Consider the following 16,933-nt stretch of genomic DNA (forward strand, 5'->3'; position numbering starts at 1 on the left):
ATCTGTTACCTTCCTGTCCCTGTAAACATTCGGGTTTGCAACTTGTGAACATCTGGATTTACAACCTGGGCTTTATTGACTTGCCTTTCCCACAGCAGGGGAAAAATGCCTCCCTCACAGTTGAAATGCCAAGCCCTGCACAGCAACTAATACCTGGGACTGGTTTTAAGGTTTGTGGAATGAATGAGTGAGGACGGTAATAGTGGTAACAATCATTTAATAGTCTCCCCTAACCGGAGCTCAGACTCAGGACCAAGCACCTAGAAGGGCTAGGACTGAAGCGGGAGGACCTAGCAGTAATAAAAAGCTCAGGCTCTGAGATCAGAGAGACCTGAGTTCCAATCCTTGCTGAAGTCACACAGCAAAGAAGACAGCTCACCTCTCTAAGCTCCAGGGTCTTCTATCTGGGGCTGTTAGGAGGACTGAATGAGAAACATCAAGAGCACAGTCCACTACCTGCTACATAATACTTGGGTAGCCATAATAATAATAGCAATAACAGCAGCAAAGATAAGATGTTATTTTATTACTGGTACATTTCTTACTGATTTCAGAGAAGAGTTCATGCCCTGTTTATCAAAACTAATTAGGAGTTTGGTGCAAAATTCCATGGCAAACATTTAAAAGAATGGAAAGGGATCTATAACATAGCTGCTATTCTAGGGCAGGAAATCAGATCCCACACTTCCTACAAAGAGCTAGATGGTAAAAATGTTAGGCTTTGTGGGCCATAGATCTCTGTCTCATTGCCAAAGATAAATACATGGGTGTGGCTGTGTTCTAATAAAACTTTATTTACAAAAATAGGCAATGGGCCAGTTTTGCCAATTCCTGATCTAGTCAATCAACCAGGACATGTACTTACAAAAATATTTTATACATTACTTATAAAAATACAGCCAACATCAGCAGAGAGGCCATGAATGATTCGGATGATCATAGTTTTAGAAGAGGCAAGATCATAACTGGTTGAGTTCAGGGGAGTAGAGAGGACGGGTGAGCACCTGCTAGACCACAGAGCTATCAGAATCACAAAGCTGGGATATATCTACAGCTGGGGCTGGGGATGGCTGGTAGGTAGGCTGCTTGGTGACAACAGGGAAGAAATTCACAGAAAATAGGTAGAAAGGGAGATGGCGTGAGACTATAAAGGACAAAGACTGTGAGATTGAGTTTTGACAAAAAGGAAGAGTTTGCTCTGCCCCTTGTCTGGTCAGGGGGGAGTTTTGCAATCCACCCAGGAAATAATAAATGAATGGTACCCTTTGTGAGATGGGTTGCTAAATTCTTGTCTGGCCTTAAAGAGAAAAGTTGAATTTAGCAATTGTCATATGGGAGCAAAGTGTCATCCTACTGGAATTTGGTATTTATTTCTAGTGATACGATGTTGTTTCTTAAAAAATAGAGCTCTGCTCATCATCCATCATCTGCCCCAGCAGCTGGCCCAGGTCCAGGCTGGGGCATCTCAGTGTCTCCAGATAGGATAACTGGGAAGGAATGTTTGTCAAAATAAATTATCCTGGGGGTGGAGAGGGGTCAGGCGTATCCTTCCCGGGAGGGTTGGGGTGGGGGGTGGTTAGTGGCTCTGGCCCAAGGGGAGGGAGGAGGTCGGGCTCCAGAAAAGGGATAGGAATTGGGTCTGGGATCTCTCTCTCTCTCCCTCCTCTCCCCAAATTTCCAACATACCCTCCTCCTATTTTTCCTAATAAGGCAACTCTACTCCAATTCCAAGGGGGTTTAGAAAGAGATATCAACCCCAAATGACTCTGGAGGAAATATTAGTGCCTAACAAACACAAGCAAAGGTCCTCCTTCTCGGCGTACCCCAGGACTTGGAATGTCTTACAAAAGGACTACATATGTGAGATCAGAAGTCTTTCTAAAGAGAGCTCCTCTGTTCCAGTTGAAATTATAACATAGAATATCACATGCCGGGTATCTCTCAAGATGTAAATGACTCTCATTTTAATTTCAAAAACATACTAAAATAAGGGATTACATCAATAAATATATTGGAAGTTTGGTACACAAAAACGGTAAGGTTTACTGGAATATGAGAATCCTGGAAACTGGCCAAAAAGCTACTACTAGAATTCAAGGGGAGCCTCATGTGAGGTGAAACCAGCTGTTCTCAAAGTGTGGCCCCAGTCCAGTCTGACAGCATCAGCCATTGCCTGGGAACTTGGTAGGGATGCAAATCCTCAGGCTCCCCCCACCAGGTATACTGAATCAGAAACACAGTTCTCTGTGGTCTCACCAGCCTCTCAAGTGATTCAATGCAGCTCAAGTGGGAGAATGAGTGGATCTTTCTAGAATGCTTTAGTGTTTTGTTCCTACTTTTTTTTTTTTTTTTTTAAGTTTCTCTGGTATTCAGGTGTGTTCCTGAGTTAAGAAACACCACTGCAGGGCTTCTCAATCCTGGCTGCACACTGAAATTACCCAAGGAACTTTAAAACATTCTGATGGCTGAGTTCCACCTGGCAATCCTAATGTTCTTGGTCTGAAGCATAATCTGGCCAAGGAGACATTTCAAAGCCACTCAGATAATCCTAATGTACTGCCAAGGGTATTATAATTTACATTAATATATTAGTGTAGCTAGTATATACTTTAGCATGTATCAGAATCACCTGGATAATTTATCAAACCCAATCCCTTAGCCCTACCCCAAAGAGACTATAGGTTTGGGGTTGGGCTTGAGAGTTTTCATTTCTAATGAGCTCCCAGATGATGTGCTGGCCTGCAGACCACACCATAGTGGTGTTGCCCTCGGAGGAATAGGCTAACTTTTTAGATACCTGCCATCTACCTTGGGTTGGGATGACCAACTTTCCTCCTTCTGTTCCTCCTCTGAATTCCTATACGTGGATTATGCTTCCGTATAAAGTACCCACCCAATTAAATTATCAACATCTTAAAGGCAAGATCTAGGTTTCCCCATTAGTGAGCCACTCTTAGGAATCGGTGGCTTGCACACAGTAGGTGTTCAGTCGAGTAGCAGTGTCTCAGAGCTGCTCCCCAGTGTTCATTTTCTCCCTACCCAGTTTGCTAGCCAAGTCAATCCATCACGGCCCTATCTCATCGAGAAGAATCAAGGCGTCTATTTTTTGAAGATGATGCAAAGGTAAATATACGTCCAGTCCTAGAGATTTAGGTTGCTTGAGCAGGCTGTTCCAATAATACCCCAGATGAAGTACAGCCATCTGGAGAGGTTTTGGCATCTACGAAAACCTACTGCTGAATTTGTTCCTTGAAGACATTCATTTTGAGATGTTATTTCCAATTTGGCACATAACAGAGCTGTACACGTCAATGAGGATTTAGAATCCCTGCTACCTGCAGAGGGCATCTTATTTAAAGCATGTCCTGACAAAGCAATATCAAGGGAATACAACCGGAAATCTCTTTCAGAGGAATAATTTCTCTAGAAGCAGTTTCAGCCACAGCAGCTACCAGGGCAGCAATTAGCTCCCTGAAAAACAGCTAAACTTCCAGCGAGCCACTTTGCTGGGGCTGCCTTTCTTCAGAGCTCAGTCAGAGGGATGGGCTCAATGAGTTTATTTCTCTTGCCACACTATAGAAATCTGGTCCCGGTGCTATTCCCAAGGAACATGAAGCCACTGAGGACCACCCACCCTCGCTGCCCCAAAATAAGCTCAGGCAAAGAGCAAAGCCCATAGTCTCCACCATGACACTACTTCAAGATGGACTAATGATGGTAACATTGGTTTTATTTATCTGGTACTTGTAGGGAAGAAACCAAGAGACTCAGAAAAGGGGGGACTGGGGAAAAAGGGGAAAATGCTTTAAGGTTAAAAAAAAAGTAGTTTGAAGGCTAGTAAGTTATAGAAATTATATCAACTCAATTGTTCCAAAACATAGATTGAGTTGTTTTTCTTCTTAATTTGCTTTTCTTACCCAGGAGTACCAAAGAAATTCTGTTTGGCATTGGGGGAGGGGGTCACTCACCTTTTGTCAGGGGATGGGAACAAGGAGGAAGCTGCATTCAGTATTTGATCTGATTAGATGGGGCTGTTGGACTGATTTTTTATAAGTGTAACTATAACGGCTAGTTAGTTTTAAAGCTTGAGAGCCAGTATAATAAGACCCTGAGGACCATAAACTGCCTGGGTCCAAAGCTGGCTCACTATGTGAGTCTTGGTGAGTTACAGAACCTCTCTAGACCTCGGTTTCTCCAACTGTAAAATGGGGCTACAAAGGATCCCTATTTCATAGGGTCGTTTGGAAGATTACCTGGGATCATTATAAATTGTACCTGTATATGCGCATACACACATATACACACGTAAACGTGTGCTGTGAACACATCCAAAACTATCCTGCTAATGGAAGCACTTTCTCTTTTAGAGCACACATCTTCTCTCTCCCTCTCCCCATCTCCAAAGACATTTGGCTCCCAAAAGGGAAGCCACATTTTTTTTTTCTTTCATTGTTATTATGTTAAATTAAACCACTGACTATAGGGAGGAGTTACTTGAAAGGCTTTGGGCTTTAGAGCATCTAAGTCCGGCCACCTCAGGTCATGTCTGGGGGCTCTCTAAGGCCCTTCCTTCCAGACCCTGGGCAGTGGGACCAGGAACCCTCTTGGGGTGGTGGGCAGGATGGGGAGTTCACGGTCACAGCAATTGACTCAAGTCAAATTATTAGATGCCAAATACCTTATGGGAATGCAAAGTGAGCCTGTCTTTACCTCTACCAGCCACCGACTACCCACTGAGTTTGAGCCAGTTTGTCTCCCTTCCCTTCTCCGGCCTACTTAATCTCACACTGATCCAGCAAAGTCCAAGACAGTCCTGTAGGGGGAACCAGAGACCTTTCCTTTCAGAGCCCAAAAGGCCATTTCAAAATCAGCAGTAGAGTCGTGGAGGAGAAGCTAGGGCTGGAGCCAGTCCCAGGGCCCCGTTTGTGGTTTGTCTGTCTGTCCATCTGTCTGTCTGTTTGTTTGCCTACAGAGACTTTAAATAATTAAATCTGGATAGGGTGGTGGGGAGTTTCCCTTCGATGGTGTATTAGTGATTTCTCTACAACTGTACATTGGTCCTTTCACTGGAAATCGCTTCAGTAAACATTTATTAAGCTTCCACCGTTTACAAGAGTGTCCCAGACATACAAAAAGTAAAAATTCATGGCACGTTCTATCACAAGCCACATTCTAGAGCAGCACAGTCCAGCAAAACTTCTGCGATGGTGGAAATGTTCTATATTTGTGCTGTCCAACACCACAGCCACTAACCACACAGTGCTAATGAGTGCTTGAAATGTGGCTGGTGTGACTGAGAAGCTGAGCTTTTATTTCATTTAATTTTGATTAATTTACATTTAAATAGCCCAGTGTTGCTAGTGGCTACCTTATTGGACAGCACAGTCTTGCTACTAAAAATACAGTCTCCAGACCAGAAGATGAGCATCACCTGGGAACTTGGAGAAATGCATAATCTCTGATCCCACCCACACGTCCTGAATCAGAAGCTGCATTCTATCAAGATCTCCTGGTGCTTCCCTGCACAAAGATGAGGAATTAACTCAACATTCATAGTCAGAATGTTGTATAGATGTATATACATGGTTCTCAACCTTATTGCATTTTAGCTGGAACCTGAGAGCACTAAAAAATGCTGAGCCCAGGTCCTCTACCCCAATCCAGAGACTCTGATTTAATTGGTTGGAGGTTTGGTCTGAACATCATGAGTTTTAAGTTTTAATTCTCTCTGGAGAATTCTCGTGAACGGCCAAATTTATAACCATCCCAGAATAGCCTCGGACAGTGGTTCTCCAAATTGGGTGAACATCAGGACCACCAGAAAGCCATGTAAAACATAGATTATCAGATTAAACTCTGGGAGTTTCTGATTCATTGGGTCTAGGCTGGGTTCTAAGAACTTGCACTTCTAACACATTTTCAGGTGATGCTTGATGCTGCCAGACTGGGAAGTACGCCTTGAAAAATGACTGGTCTAGTAATTTTAAAAGCATGGGCTCCAGAATCAGGTTGAACTGGGCTGAGTCCTGGATCCACATTTCCTACATGGAAAAGTTACCTAACGCTCCAAACCTTAGCTCCCTAAATTGTAAAACTGGACCAAGAGTATTTACTCCTTGGGCTACTGTGAATATTAAATCAGATAATGCCTATGAGATGCTGAGCCCTGTGCCTGCTTTTAGTAAACATTCAATAATTTTTCATTATTATCCTTACTGTAAGAAAACATATTCATTCTTTTAACAAGGACTAATTATGTGCCAGAAACTGTTCTAGGCACCAGGACAGAGCACAAAAAAAAGATAGTCAATGTCCCTACGCAAGACCATCGTGAAACTTGCATTCTAACTCATAATATAACAGATTATATATATAAAAGAGTAAAAGAAACAAAAGTCAGGGAATCCATTCCAATTGGAAGAATGTGAAGGCTTCACATGGGAGGTGGAGTAAGAGCTGTGCCTTAATGGGGAGGGGGGGGATGCCAACCAGGGGGCAGAAACTGACTCTTGGCTCAGCACAAGGTGACACTCAGCAGGGCAGATCCAACTTGCAGCCTAGTGGGCCTGGGGCAGGAATTTTAGGGGGGAACGTGGAGGTTGGGAGTCGAGGCTGCATGCCTGGGGTTCCCCACAAGGGCTACCTCCCCTCTCTGCCCAAATCACATCCTGTTTTGATGTTTTTGGTTTTGTTTTGTTTTTTAAATTTCAATGTACGGAAAATCCCTGATGTCCGGAAACAGAAACCAGTCAAACGCCTTCACCACTGAGTATTCTTATCAAATGCAGAGGCTGGTCAACAGAGGCTGGATATTAACCTCACCTCACCTGCAGTGGGACTCCTCAAGCAAAGGAGTGGCCCTGGGGCCAGACACCCTGTGATGGAGAGGGCAACAGAAGGCTCCTGAGATTGCAGCTGAGCCCTGAGAGAATGACCATTCGCAGAGGAAGGCCGTGTTGTGACTCCACACGCTGCCTTCCCTGGGAAGACGGTGACATACGTCACAACTCGTCACCTCGGATGGCATTCAAAAATTCCAGTTTCTCGCCACTTTTTAGATTAAGAAAAGCAAGAAAGGGATCCCTGGGTGGCGCAGCGGTTTGGCGCCTGCCTTTGGCCCAGGGCGCGATCCTGGAGACCCGGGATCGAATCCCACATCGGGCTCCCGGTGCATGGAGCCTGCTTCTCCCTCTGTCTGTGTCTCTGCCTCTCTCTCTTTCTCTCTGTGTGACTATCATAAATAAATAAAAATTAAAAAAAAAGAAAAAAAAAGAAAAGCAAGAAAGAGTGAATTCTAACGAAAGGATGCTTTTAAGCAGGGGCCATTGCAGACCTGACATGTTCCCTTCCGGTGCTGCAGCCACACAGGAAGGGGCACCCAGAATCAATGCTTAGGAATGGTGAAGGGCAGGCGTGTCTGTCTAGTAGCTCACCTGGTCCCAGAAAAAGATGAAGAAAAGGAAAAAAATCACTACATGGAAGTGAGGAGAGGGAGAAGGTCTCAGGCTCTAAGTGAGATCTCCCTAAGTGTCTCTTCCCCATGACACACTGGAAAAGTATGACAAGGCAAGGGCGCAGAGGGCCCAGAACACCTGCCAGGGCTTTTGGATTCTAGAAGACTGTGCAGAGCCACGAGCTCTATGATTTGGGGCAAGTTACTTAACTCCTCTGGGCCTGTTTCCTTTTTGGTGAAATGGGAATATTAATACCCCTTTGGGTAGGCAAACAATGGCCCCCCAAAACAGTCCTGGCAATGCTCAGGACCTGGGAATACGGTAATGGCAAAAGGCAATCAAAGTAGTAGACAAATCAAGGTTGCTGACCTGCTGGCCTTCATATGGGGAGATTAACTTGGATGATCCAAGTGAGACCCCAATGTAATCACAAGGGTCTTTAGAAGTAGAAGAGGGAGACAGGAGGCAGAGTCCAAGATTAACTTGGATGATCCAAGTGAGACCCCAATGTAATCACAAGGGTCTTTAGAAGTAGAAGAGGGAGACAGGAGGCAGAGTCCAAGAAAGGTAATGACAGACAGCAACAACAGGGAGACATAATTCGAGGACCCATCCCACGGCCAGAGGGAGAGGCCTGGGGCTGAGAAATGTAGGTGGCTTTGGAAGCTGAGAGAGGCAAGGCAACAGACCCTTCTTCCGAGCTTCCAGAAGGGAGCACGACCCTGAAGACACTTGCACCTTAGCCCAGAGAGACCTATGTTCATTTCTAACCTACACAACCGTAAGAGGTGAACCTGTGTTGCATCAAGGCACTGCATTTGGGGCACTCGTTTGTTACTACAGCAAGAGGAAGCACACACATCCCTCCTGCAGGGTTGGGGCTGATGCCCAGCACGGGAAAGGTCTTTCTTATCTCGCATGGCAGTATCATTGATGGGCACCTGCCATCTTCCACACAGGGTAGGCTGAGTTCCTCTCCCCCAAGAAGCACACACTGCTCCCTGCTCCAGCCGTCTCACCCACTACAGCAAGCCTGGGCCAGGCCAGCGTCTTCCAGAAGACTCCTCACGTTCCTCCGCCCACATAAGCTCTTTCTCCTGTGAACTCCCAAGGCCCTGACAGCCTGTACCTGGCAATTTGGGACTTAATTATACAGCGGGCAGTGTTACCTGCTGTTGCTGCATGCGCGTTTATTTTGGTTCCAAATCTAGATTGAAACCTCAGTCTCAAACAGGAACTACGTTTTGTCCTTTTGTTGTTGTTTTTAAGGACCTGTACTTTTTTTTTAACAGTCCTGTTTTTATCACCTTTTGACACAAAAAAGGAACTGCCTGGCATATATTTATAAGCAGATATCCTCAATCATTTTAATTGCCCTGTGGCTGGCCATTTTTCTATTTTTTTAGGAGCGTTTCTATTTTGTAGCACTGTTTGCCGAAGGCACTGAAGTCTAACATGGGCTAGAGGAGCAGGTAGGTTTACAGTTTATAGTTTTTCCACCCTGGGTTCAAGGCCTGGGGCTCCTTACCATCCCATGATTTCATTAGTCAGAGAAGAGGGACAAGGTTGGAAATCATAGCAAGACTAGGAAAGAGGGTGGCCAGACACACTCCCTTTGTCTCAGTGCTGAGCACACAGTAAGTGCTCAATAAAAGCTGGTGAGATGACTGGCCAGGAAGCACATCATTATTTTTTTCTCTACTCTCTTCTTTTAACCACACAAAATGACCCTTGATGAAACCATATAAATAAATACACAAAGGAGGCACTGCCCGTTGACCTACCTTGGGGATACAGTTCCCCAAAGAAGGAGACAGACAGAAGAGTTCTCCCCAGAGAATGTTATTCTAGTCTCAAAATAAAATACATCTCTCATTTCAAGGTACATTTATTTTAGTTAGGTAGGATAAGGATTTTGTGAGAGAAACAAAAATGAATAAGCTGGTGTGTGGGAACAGGAATTAAAATAAGCAGCAACTTGCCGCCTGCCAACGTGGATGTCCTCACATCCCACTGCCTTATTTTTGGTTCCATTCTGGTTTGTTTTCTTCCTTGGCGCTTTAAAATATGATAGGTAGGTTAGAAAGAGAAGCCCAGGATAATCACGAAGCTCGTCTTATGTACGTGGTGCTTTACTTCCTCTTCCTCCCTGAATCCCCTCAACAACCTGAGGAGGTGAATAAACAACCTGGCTCAAAATGACCCACTGGCCAAGTCAAGATGTGAATTGAGGTGGTAACCCAGAACTTGGCTCTGACCCACTCTGCTCTACTGACAGCATGTGTGGAAGTCCCTAGTCTCTCCCTCCCTCCAGGTAGAGCAGATCTGACCCCCAAGATACTACGAGACCTTGGGACTCAGGAGACACCACACAAGCTCTGCATATTTCCCAGGTCCTAATGGCAACTCTAGATACTGGAGGTGGACAAGGAGTGGGAAGGAGAGAAGGAGGCATGAGGATGTGTGTTCTGAAGTAAGATTGTATTAACTGTTGTTTCTCTCTCTCTTTTTTTTTTTTTTTTTTTTTTTTAGTGTGAAGAGGTGGGGGGTGGAGAAAATCTTAAGCAGACTGCATGCCCAAAGGGGAGCCCAACACAGGGCTTGATCCTATGACCCTGAGATCCCTGCCTGCCTGAAGTGAAGCTTTCTGAGTAAGGAGAGATGGAGAATGGCCAGCAGAAATGGGCAAAACCAGCTCAGTCACCCTAACCCCGTCCTCAAAATCCCCAATCTTTTAAGGGTAAGGACAGAGGCAGAAGAACAGCATGTATATGGGCATAAAGTCAAATCGGAGGCACATCACCCCTCCAACACTCCCAGGCTATGCGACCTAAGACAGGAATTAACGTATCTGAGCCTGTTTTGCAAAATGGGGAGAGGCCATTCCCAGCTCACAGGTTTGCTCTGAGCATTAAGTGAGTTCAGGTGTGTTGGGGGCCTATCAGAGTGCCCAGCACACAGCAGAACCAGAATTAGCTGTTAGTAACTAGTAACACGCTGTCCAAAGCACTAAGGTAATGCATACAGTAAAGTAAATGAGTACTATCCCCTATACAACCATACTCAATGATAAGGAGTCAAGCCCAGTGTATGCTATGCCCTGGGAAATGTACAGGTGGGGGTCACGGTGCTCATCCTGTGTTGCACCTGCATGGATCCAGTTCCAGCACAGCCCCCTGGGTGGCAGGCCTCAGCGGGCATGGGGCAGGGCGGGTGGCGGGGGGCGGGCAGGAAACAGAACAGACTGAAGTTTCCTCATCTTTACCAAACTTCTGCCAGGAAGGGTAGCACCTTTTCATTTTCCAGGAGGAAGGGAGCTCCTCCTGAAATGCCTCCACTGAATGGGATTATTCTTTCTACATTATAAGCCCTACCTCACGGAAGTGTTCATTTTATCTCTGGCAGCTCATCGGCACGGTAATTGTTTCATGAGGTGATAACCCATGTGTTAAATCAGACGTGGGAGCCTCCCTGAAATATTATTATACTGAATTCTCCTCCATAACAGGCAGACCAGTTGCAGACCTCGCCCAAGAGGTTTAGTTACCAAAGAGCCAACTGTATTTCAGGGACAGTGCCTTCTGCTATAAGAGAAGAAAGATTATTTGTTGTGGTTATTTTTATTATTATTTCATAGCCCAAAATTTGTTGGTCTGTTTCCAGTTTCAAAATATTTCTGCTTCCTAACATACTACATAATTTGCTTATTTATTAGGCTCATTTCTTCCTATTCCTTCCCCACTGCAATGTCACAGGATAGGACACTGTCTATTGTATTAACTGTTGTTTCTCTCTCTCTCTCTCTCTTTTTTTTTAGTGTGAAGAAGTGGGGAGGGGGAGAAAATCTTAAGCAGGCTCCATGTCCAACGGGTAGCCCAACACAGGGCTTGATCCTATGACCCTGAGATCATGACTGAGCCAAAATCAAAAGTAAAATGCCCAAACAACTGAGCCACCCAGGCACCCCATTATTCACTGTTGTTCCTTAACCATCTGGAAAAGTGCCTGGCACATAGTAGGTGCTTAATAAACAAATCAAAGCAAATTTTAGAGCTGCTTCTTCTTCTTCTTCTTCATCATCATCTTCTTCTTCTTTTTGAAGAGCAACCATAGTTGATACAAAAGTGTATCTCATTTCTCTTCCTTTCTCTTTTTCTTCTTTTTGTACTCATTCTGGTGGATTTTCACTAGATGAGAACACAACTCCAAAAATCAGGATTAAATCAGTCACAAAAAGACGCCAATTTTTAGCATCCAAGTTCTGCTGACACTCCTTTTAGCCTCACAAGGAGGCTCAGCTCCACATCCTTAACCTGGTCTCTTTCCTTGCCTATCTGTATTTCTGGAGTTTTGCAGGGTGCATGCATGCATGCACCCATCAACGGGCATCCAGCACAGGATGCTCTAGGACGAGACCTGGTTAGCAGCCCGAATGTTACTTTGACTCAGGACTGTTGGTGATTTGACTTCATTAACCCTCCATTCCTTCCCACAACCTAGATCCCAAATTTCCCATTAACAATGCAAGAGTCTTAGAGACATTTTGAGCTGAAAGTATGAGAGAAATCAAATAATCTAACCTAACATTTATTTTACAGATGAAAAACAACAGGCTGAGTGAAGCAATGTGAGCTCCCCAAGTCACAAACCCAGTTAACAGCCAAGCTGAGGTAGCTGGGACCTTCAACACCAGAGCACGTTCAGGTCACAGCTAGGACACTTCTCAGATTGGTGAGTGGCTCTGACAGTCCCGTCTTACTGGCTGGGAAACCCAATCTAAGCAAACATGTCTTGGATCAAGGATAAAAACTTTTCCATTGAGCAAGTGAACACAATTCTAATGAGAAAACTAGTAGAAAATAGAATCTTTATGGGATACACACACACACACACACACATAGATACACACAGATATGTGCATATATGATTACTGCATGCATCATATAAAAAGGGGGCTTCTTTTTTAAATAGTTGATATTAGGCATGTAATAAATTCACAAAGCTAGCAAGGACATCAAAAACATATTGCTAGTGGAAGCATATCTTGGCACAACATTTTTGAAAAATGAGCCATCAATATCTGTATAAACTAAAATATACACATTGTTTGATCCAGCAATTCCTCTTCTAGGAACCTGGAACCATCTAGAGAAATAGAACTATACAGATATGTGGATGAGGGTGTTTACTAAACCACTGTTTACAGCACAAAAAGAAAATAATCAAATGTCCATCCTTAGGGTTATGGCCCCATGAACCATAATACAACCATTTATAGAATTTTGTGTAGCTAATAAAATGAATTATTACAGAGCTGAAGGGATACTCATTATTTATTAGTAAGAAAACCAAACTGCAGTGCAATGTGATGGACACACTCATTTGCACGAAGACCACCACCTTTACAATACTTGTATGTGCATCCATGTTTGGGGCAATGGGACATGAAGGAAAGATGGAAGTTTCTTAACACGGGGCATCCCAGGGAGAATGCAGTGATGGGTGCAGGGGGAAGACATGATTGCTGTTTTCTTCATACATCTTTAAATGTTTATGCTGACTACAACAATATATATTATTTTGAAAAATGTTAAGACAAAAAATTTCTAAAAATAAAGATGGAAGGAACCCAGAAATAGTCCTCTGAGCCCTGTTTCAGCCTCCCTTTTCCCCTGTAGACCCACAGTAGCAGGAACATTCTGAGAGAATTATTCAGTGCAACCAAAAGAAGCTCAAAGCTGTCTGTCTATGCCTCTGGCTGCCATGACCATCCTCTGAGCTAGTTACTTCTCTCACCAAAGTGTCCTGGTTCCTGATGCAGGAAGTGGCCTGCCAGGGACAGACAGGAAGTGACATGTTGGGCAGATACAGAAAGTGAGATGTGAACACAGCAGCAGAGAAAGCTCCTCCTTTAACGCAGGAAGGAGGTCCCATCTCCTTCAAGAAGACGGTGGCTCGAGATGTTTGACCCCTCCCTGCCCCACAGACGAACCCATAGCCATAAACAAGCCAGGCAGGACCCACTCTTCATAAAACTAAGAAGCAGACAGAAGCTACATTTGGCAGGCAGAGATCTAAGGCACCTGAAGCAGCTCCTCAGAAAGTTGGCCTCATCCCCATGGGTTTCTTTGTCCAGTCTTCCCAGCAGGTTGAATGAAAATGAGAGAACCATGAAGGCAGAGGTCCTGGCTGTGACAGTGTGACTAGTAGGCTTCAACAATAATAAAATCGCCTTACCTGAAGCCCCAACTGGGCACATCCTGCCAGGACAGGACTCCAAAGAGAACTGTCATCACTAACTCCCCAAATGCCAAGAGTTGTGCCCATAAATCCATAAAACTCCGCTTCTGTCGGGACAGTTCAGGCCTCTGACCCCCACAGCTCAGAAACCAGTAGGAAGAAAGGAAGAGATGAACTCACCAAGCCAACTTCTGTTTAAGTACACAGACACAAACACGGGGGGCACCGTGAAGAAATCCACCACGGAGTTCACTTCCAGCCAGAACCACAGCTTATCGTTGGCTGCAATAAACTGAGGAAAGAGAAAACGAGAAAAACATGAGAAGCGTGATGCCGGCATTCTAACTATACTCTTCCACCAAAGGCTATGTTTTGTTTTTTTTCCACAGGGGCCTAGAGGGAGATGGTATGTCCTTCTCAGGTCTATACCAATCACAGGCTGTTTCTGCCTTAGAATTTGGTTATACAGCCTTTTCTAGAGAGTGACCGAAGACTGTGTTAACCTTCGAGAAACATCAGGCCAGCTATTTTCCTGTGGTTTTCAATTGCACCATGGGGACAGTCTGAGTGGTCTCACCTTCATTAGAATCTAACAGAAATATAACTGGAAGTACAGCATATGTGTTCGCATCCACTCATGCACACACAATCTCTGAATACACATTCTGTTCGGCTCCCTTATAGACAGGCTCTACTATAAATCCTCCAAGCCCCAAATTCTACCAAGCTACTGTGCCTCAATTCAATCCTCACAACCACTCTCTCAGGATTCAACTAAGTGACCCCCGATAAACATAAATTTTAAGAGAAGGGTTTTTTTTTTCTCTATTTAAGACAATAGCGCATTAGTATTTAGAGAGATGAGAAACAGTTGGCCATAACGATTATTTCAATCCCTGTGTCTCCTCCTTGGGAAAAGATTTTAACAAACACTTCTGAAAATGCTAAGTTAAGGAAAGAGCTGAAAATCGGAATGTGGGTCTCTTGTCTGCCCTGGAAGCACTGGGCTTCACCTGTGCAAGAGCAGATGCTGCTGGGGCTCGGCCTGTGGGCACAAGAAGCCCCATCATGATACCGCATAGTGGGGATGAGACTTACCCGCAGGCCAAAGTAGAGAAGGAAGAACACGTTGAAAGCCATGTCGATCTGTAATGTGAAATCTTTGTAGAAATTCTGGCAGGATTCTATTGGGCTATTAGACAGGAAGAAGAAAAAAGCAAGAGGTAAATGAAAAGCATCATCAAGGCTTCCGCATACTGTGTAGTAGTGGTACTCGGGGTAGAGGACAAAATGAATATTCGTTGACTGAAACATTTGGTCTTTCTACCCTCTGTGATAATCGAGCAAGCATCGCCAAGGGGTCTTTCCATTCAACCATTCAGTCTTTTGTTCTTTTATTCATTTTTGTACTTATATGTTTATATATACATTATTCTTATCATTCAACAGTTGAGCTAAGAATCTAAAAAAGGATCATGCAGACACCTTGGAGGAAGGACAAGCAGGAGAGACCATCAAATTCCTTAATTTCATATTAACCCTTAAAGAACTGACTTCTTTCTTTCAGAGGACACATACCAAAGCTAAAACAATCCCTCATACCCTCTAGCATGTTGGAAAAAGAGCCCGTTTTCAGTTAAACCCATGGTTGCATTTTAGACCTCTGTAAAGCCATTGGTTGATTAGGAATAAAAGACCCAGGAGCATCTCAGGAAAGCTGTGGAGGAGAGGATCCTGGTTGATGTTCCGGCTAGACTATGTATGGACTTTATGTACAGCACTCTGATCTGGAGAAAGAAGCGTTGCCCAACTGGTAAAGTTCAAGACCATTAAACCAAAATGTTGAAGCAGTACTCTAAGGGTTAATTTTTTTTTTTTTTTTTTTGGCATGCAAGTTAACTGGTTTTGTGTGTGTCAAGCAGCCAATGCGAACCCCCAGCAGACTCTACTTTGTTCAAGAGTAGACAGTTCAAAAGGGTACTACTATACAAACTGGTACATGGCTTCCATGTGCTTTCCCGCGTCAAACTGATCAGAGGATCAGTGTGTGAAAAGTCCCAAGTTTGGGGCTGGGTGGGAAGCAGGAAAGCCTCATAAGCATCTCAAAGCTGTGAATGGAAATTCATAGTATACTGTTATCAGTAAGCAAATGGTAACTCTCAGGCCAGAAACATAAAGAAGGTGAGGTGAGGGAAAGGATGGGGAGTTTGAGGAGAAGCAAAATACTTCCCCTGGATGGAAAGCAACGTGGACCTCTGGACCAGGAGACGGCTAGCTTGAGAAGTGCAGGATGGAGGATTTCCGAGTACCTCACTTTGGAAATCGCCGTACGCAATACCAGTTAGTATAGTTGTACTTGGGCAAGGACAATGCTTGGTTATTCAACAGGCAGGAATCTGTGCAGTTTGGGAATGCAGGGCCCACATAGAGGCATGATGGGGCAGTCTATGGGACTCTCCAATCATATGACATGCACTGGATTTATCCATTCTTGATCTCTATTACAAGCCAAACATGCCCTTTGTCATCTCCCAAATCACAAATAGGTGGGAAAACCTCCAGACAAGCATTGGGGGTGGGGGTGGGGTTAATCTGTATTTGCATTTACCAACTAGGCAGACTGAAGAAAAAGCAAACACTGAAAAAACATTTCTTTTATAAAGGAAATGACAACTTATTGGTTTTCACTAAGGTGGGCAAGTGGGAGGGAAGATGGCATGGAATTTGCTTAGTTCAGTGCTGAAAGGAGGCAGGAGCAGAAAAAGCTAAGCCACTGATCTTTACCTCCTCCCCTACATGGGTATTAACTTAAATGAAAAAAAGGAAAATCCAGGCCTAGAGTTAATAAGTGACACTTCAGCAATCCCCAAGCCAGGATGGTGTTTTGTTTCATGTTAAAAACAAGACCCACAAGGTCTGCAGGCGTCAGGGCTCTTAGCTGCTCTAGTCACAGTGAAAAGAAGTACATGAACTAGGTTGACATAAATCCACTATAGATTGCAAGGGTTGAAGAGACAATGCATCTCTAGGCTATGTAAGCCACTGGTACGATATGCTACTGAAGAATGAATGGTGTGTGTATATGCGTGTGTAAGAGAGTGAGGATGGGAAGCTCTGCTGGTAAATACTGCACTCATGGTTTTACTTGTATGAGTAGTGACTTAGATGTACATTTAAATTCATATTCATCAAGACTGACAGCTATAATCAAAGGGACAGAGAGAAAGTTTTGGCTCCCA

General features: G+C 44.2%; 1 protein-coding gene across 26 annotated transcripts in view; it reads right to left on the bottom strand.

Annotated features, from left to right (window-relative positions):
* The window catches only part of KCNMA1 (potassium calcium-activated channel subfamily M alpha 1), a 717,266-nt gene that overhangs the window by 282,840 nt on the left and 417,493 nt on the right, over positions 1 to 16,933 (bottom strand). For all 26 annotated transcript variants that reach the window (XR_013377873.1, XM_077895128.1, XM_077895127.1 and 23 more), the window contains 2 exons: positions 14,793 to 14,886; positions 13,875 to 13,986 (listed from right to left, as the gene is read on the bottom strand). Coding sequence is in view for 25 of the 26 variants with exons in the window: in XM_077895128.1 (XP_077751254.1) it covers positions 13,875 to 13,986; positions 14,793 to 14,886 (206 nt within the window). In the remaining variant the exon portion in view is untranslated. The remainder of the gene's footprint in view (positions 1 to 13,874; positions 13,987 to 14,792; positions 14,887 to 16,933) is intronic.

The sequence above is a fragment of the Canis aureus genome, chromosome 4, assembly GCF_053574225.1.
Source record: "Canis aureus isolate CA01 chromosome 4, VMU_Caureus_v.1.0, whole genome shotgun sequence".
NCBI classification, from domain to species: Eukaryota; Metazoa; Chordata; class Mammalia; order Carnivora; family Canidae; genus Canis; species Canis aureus.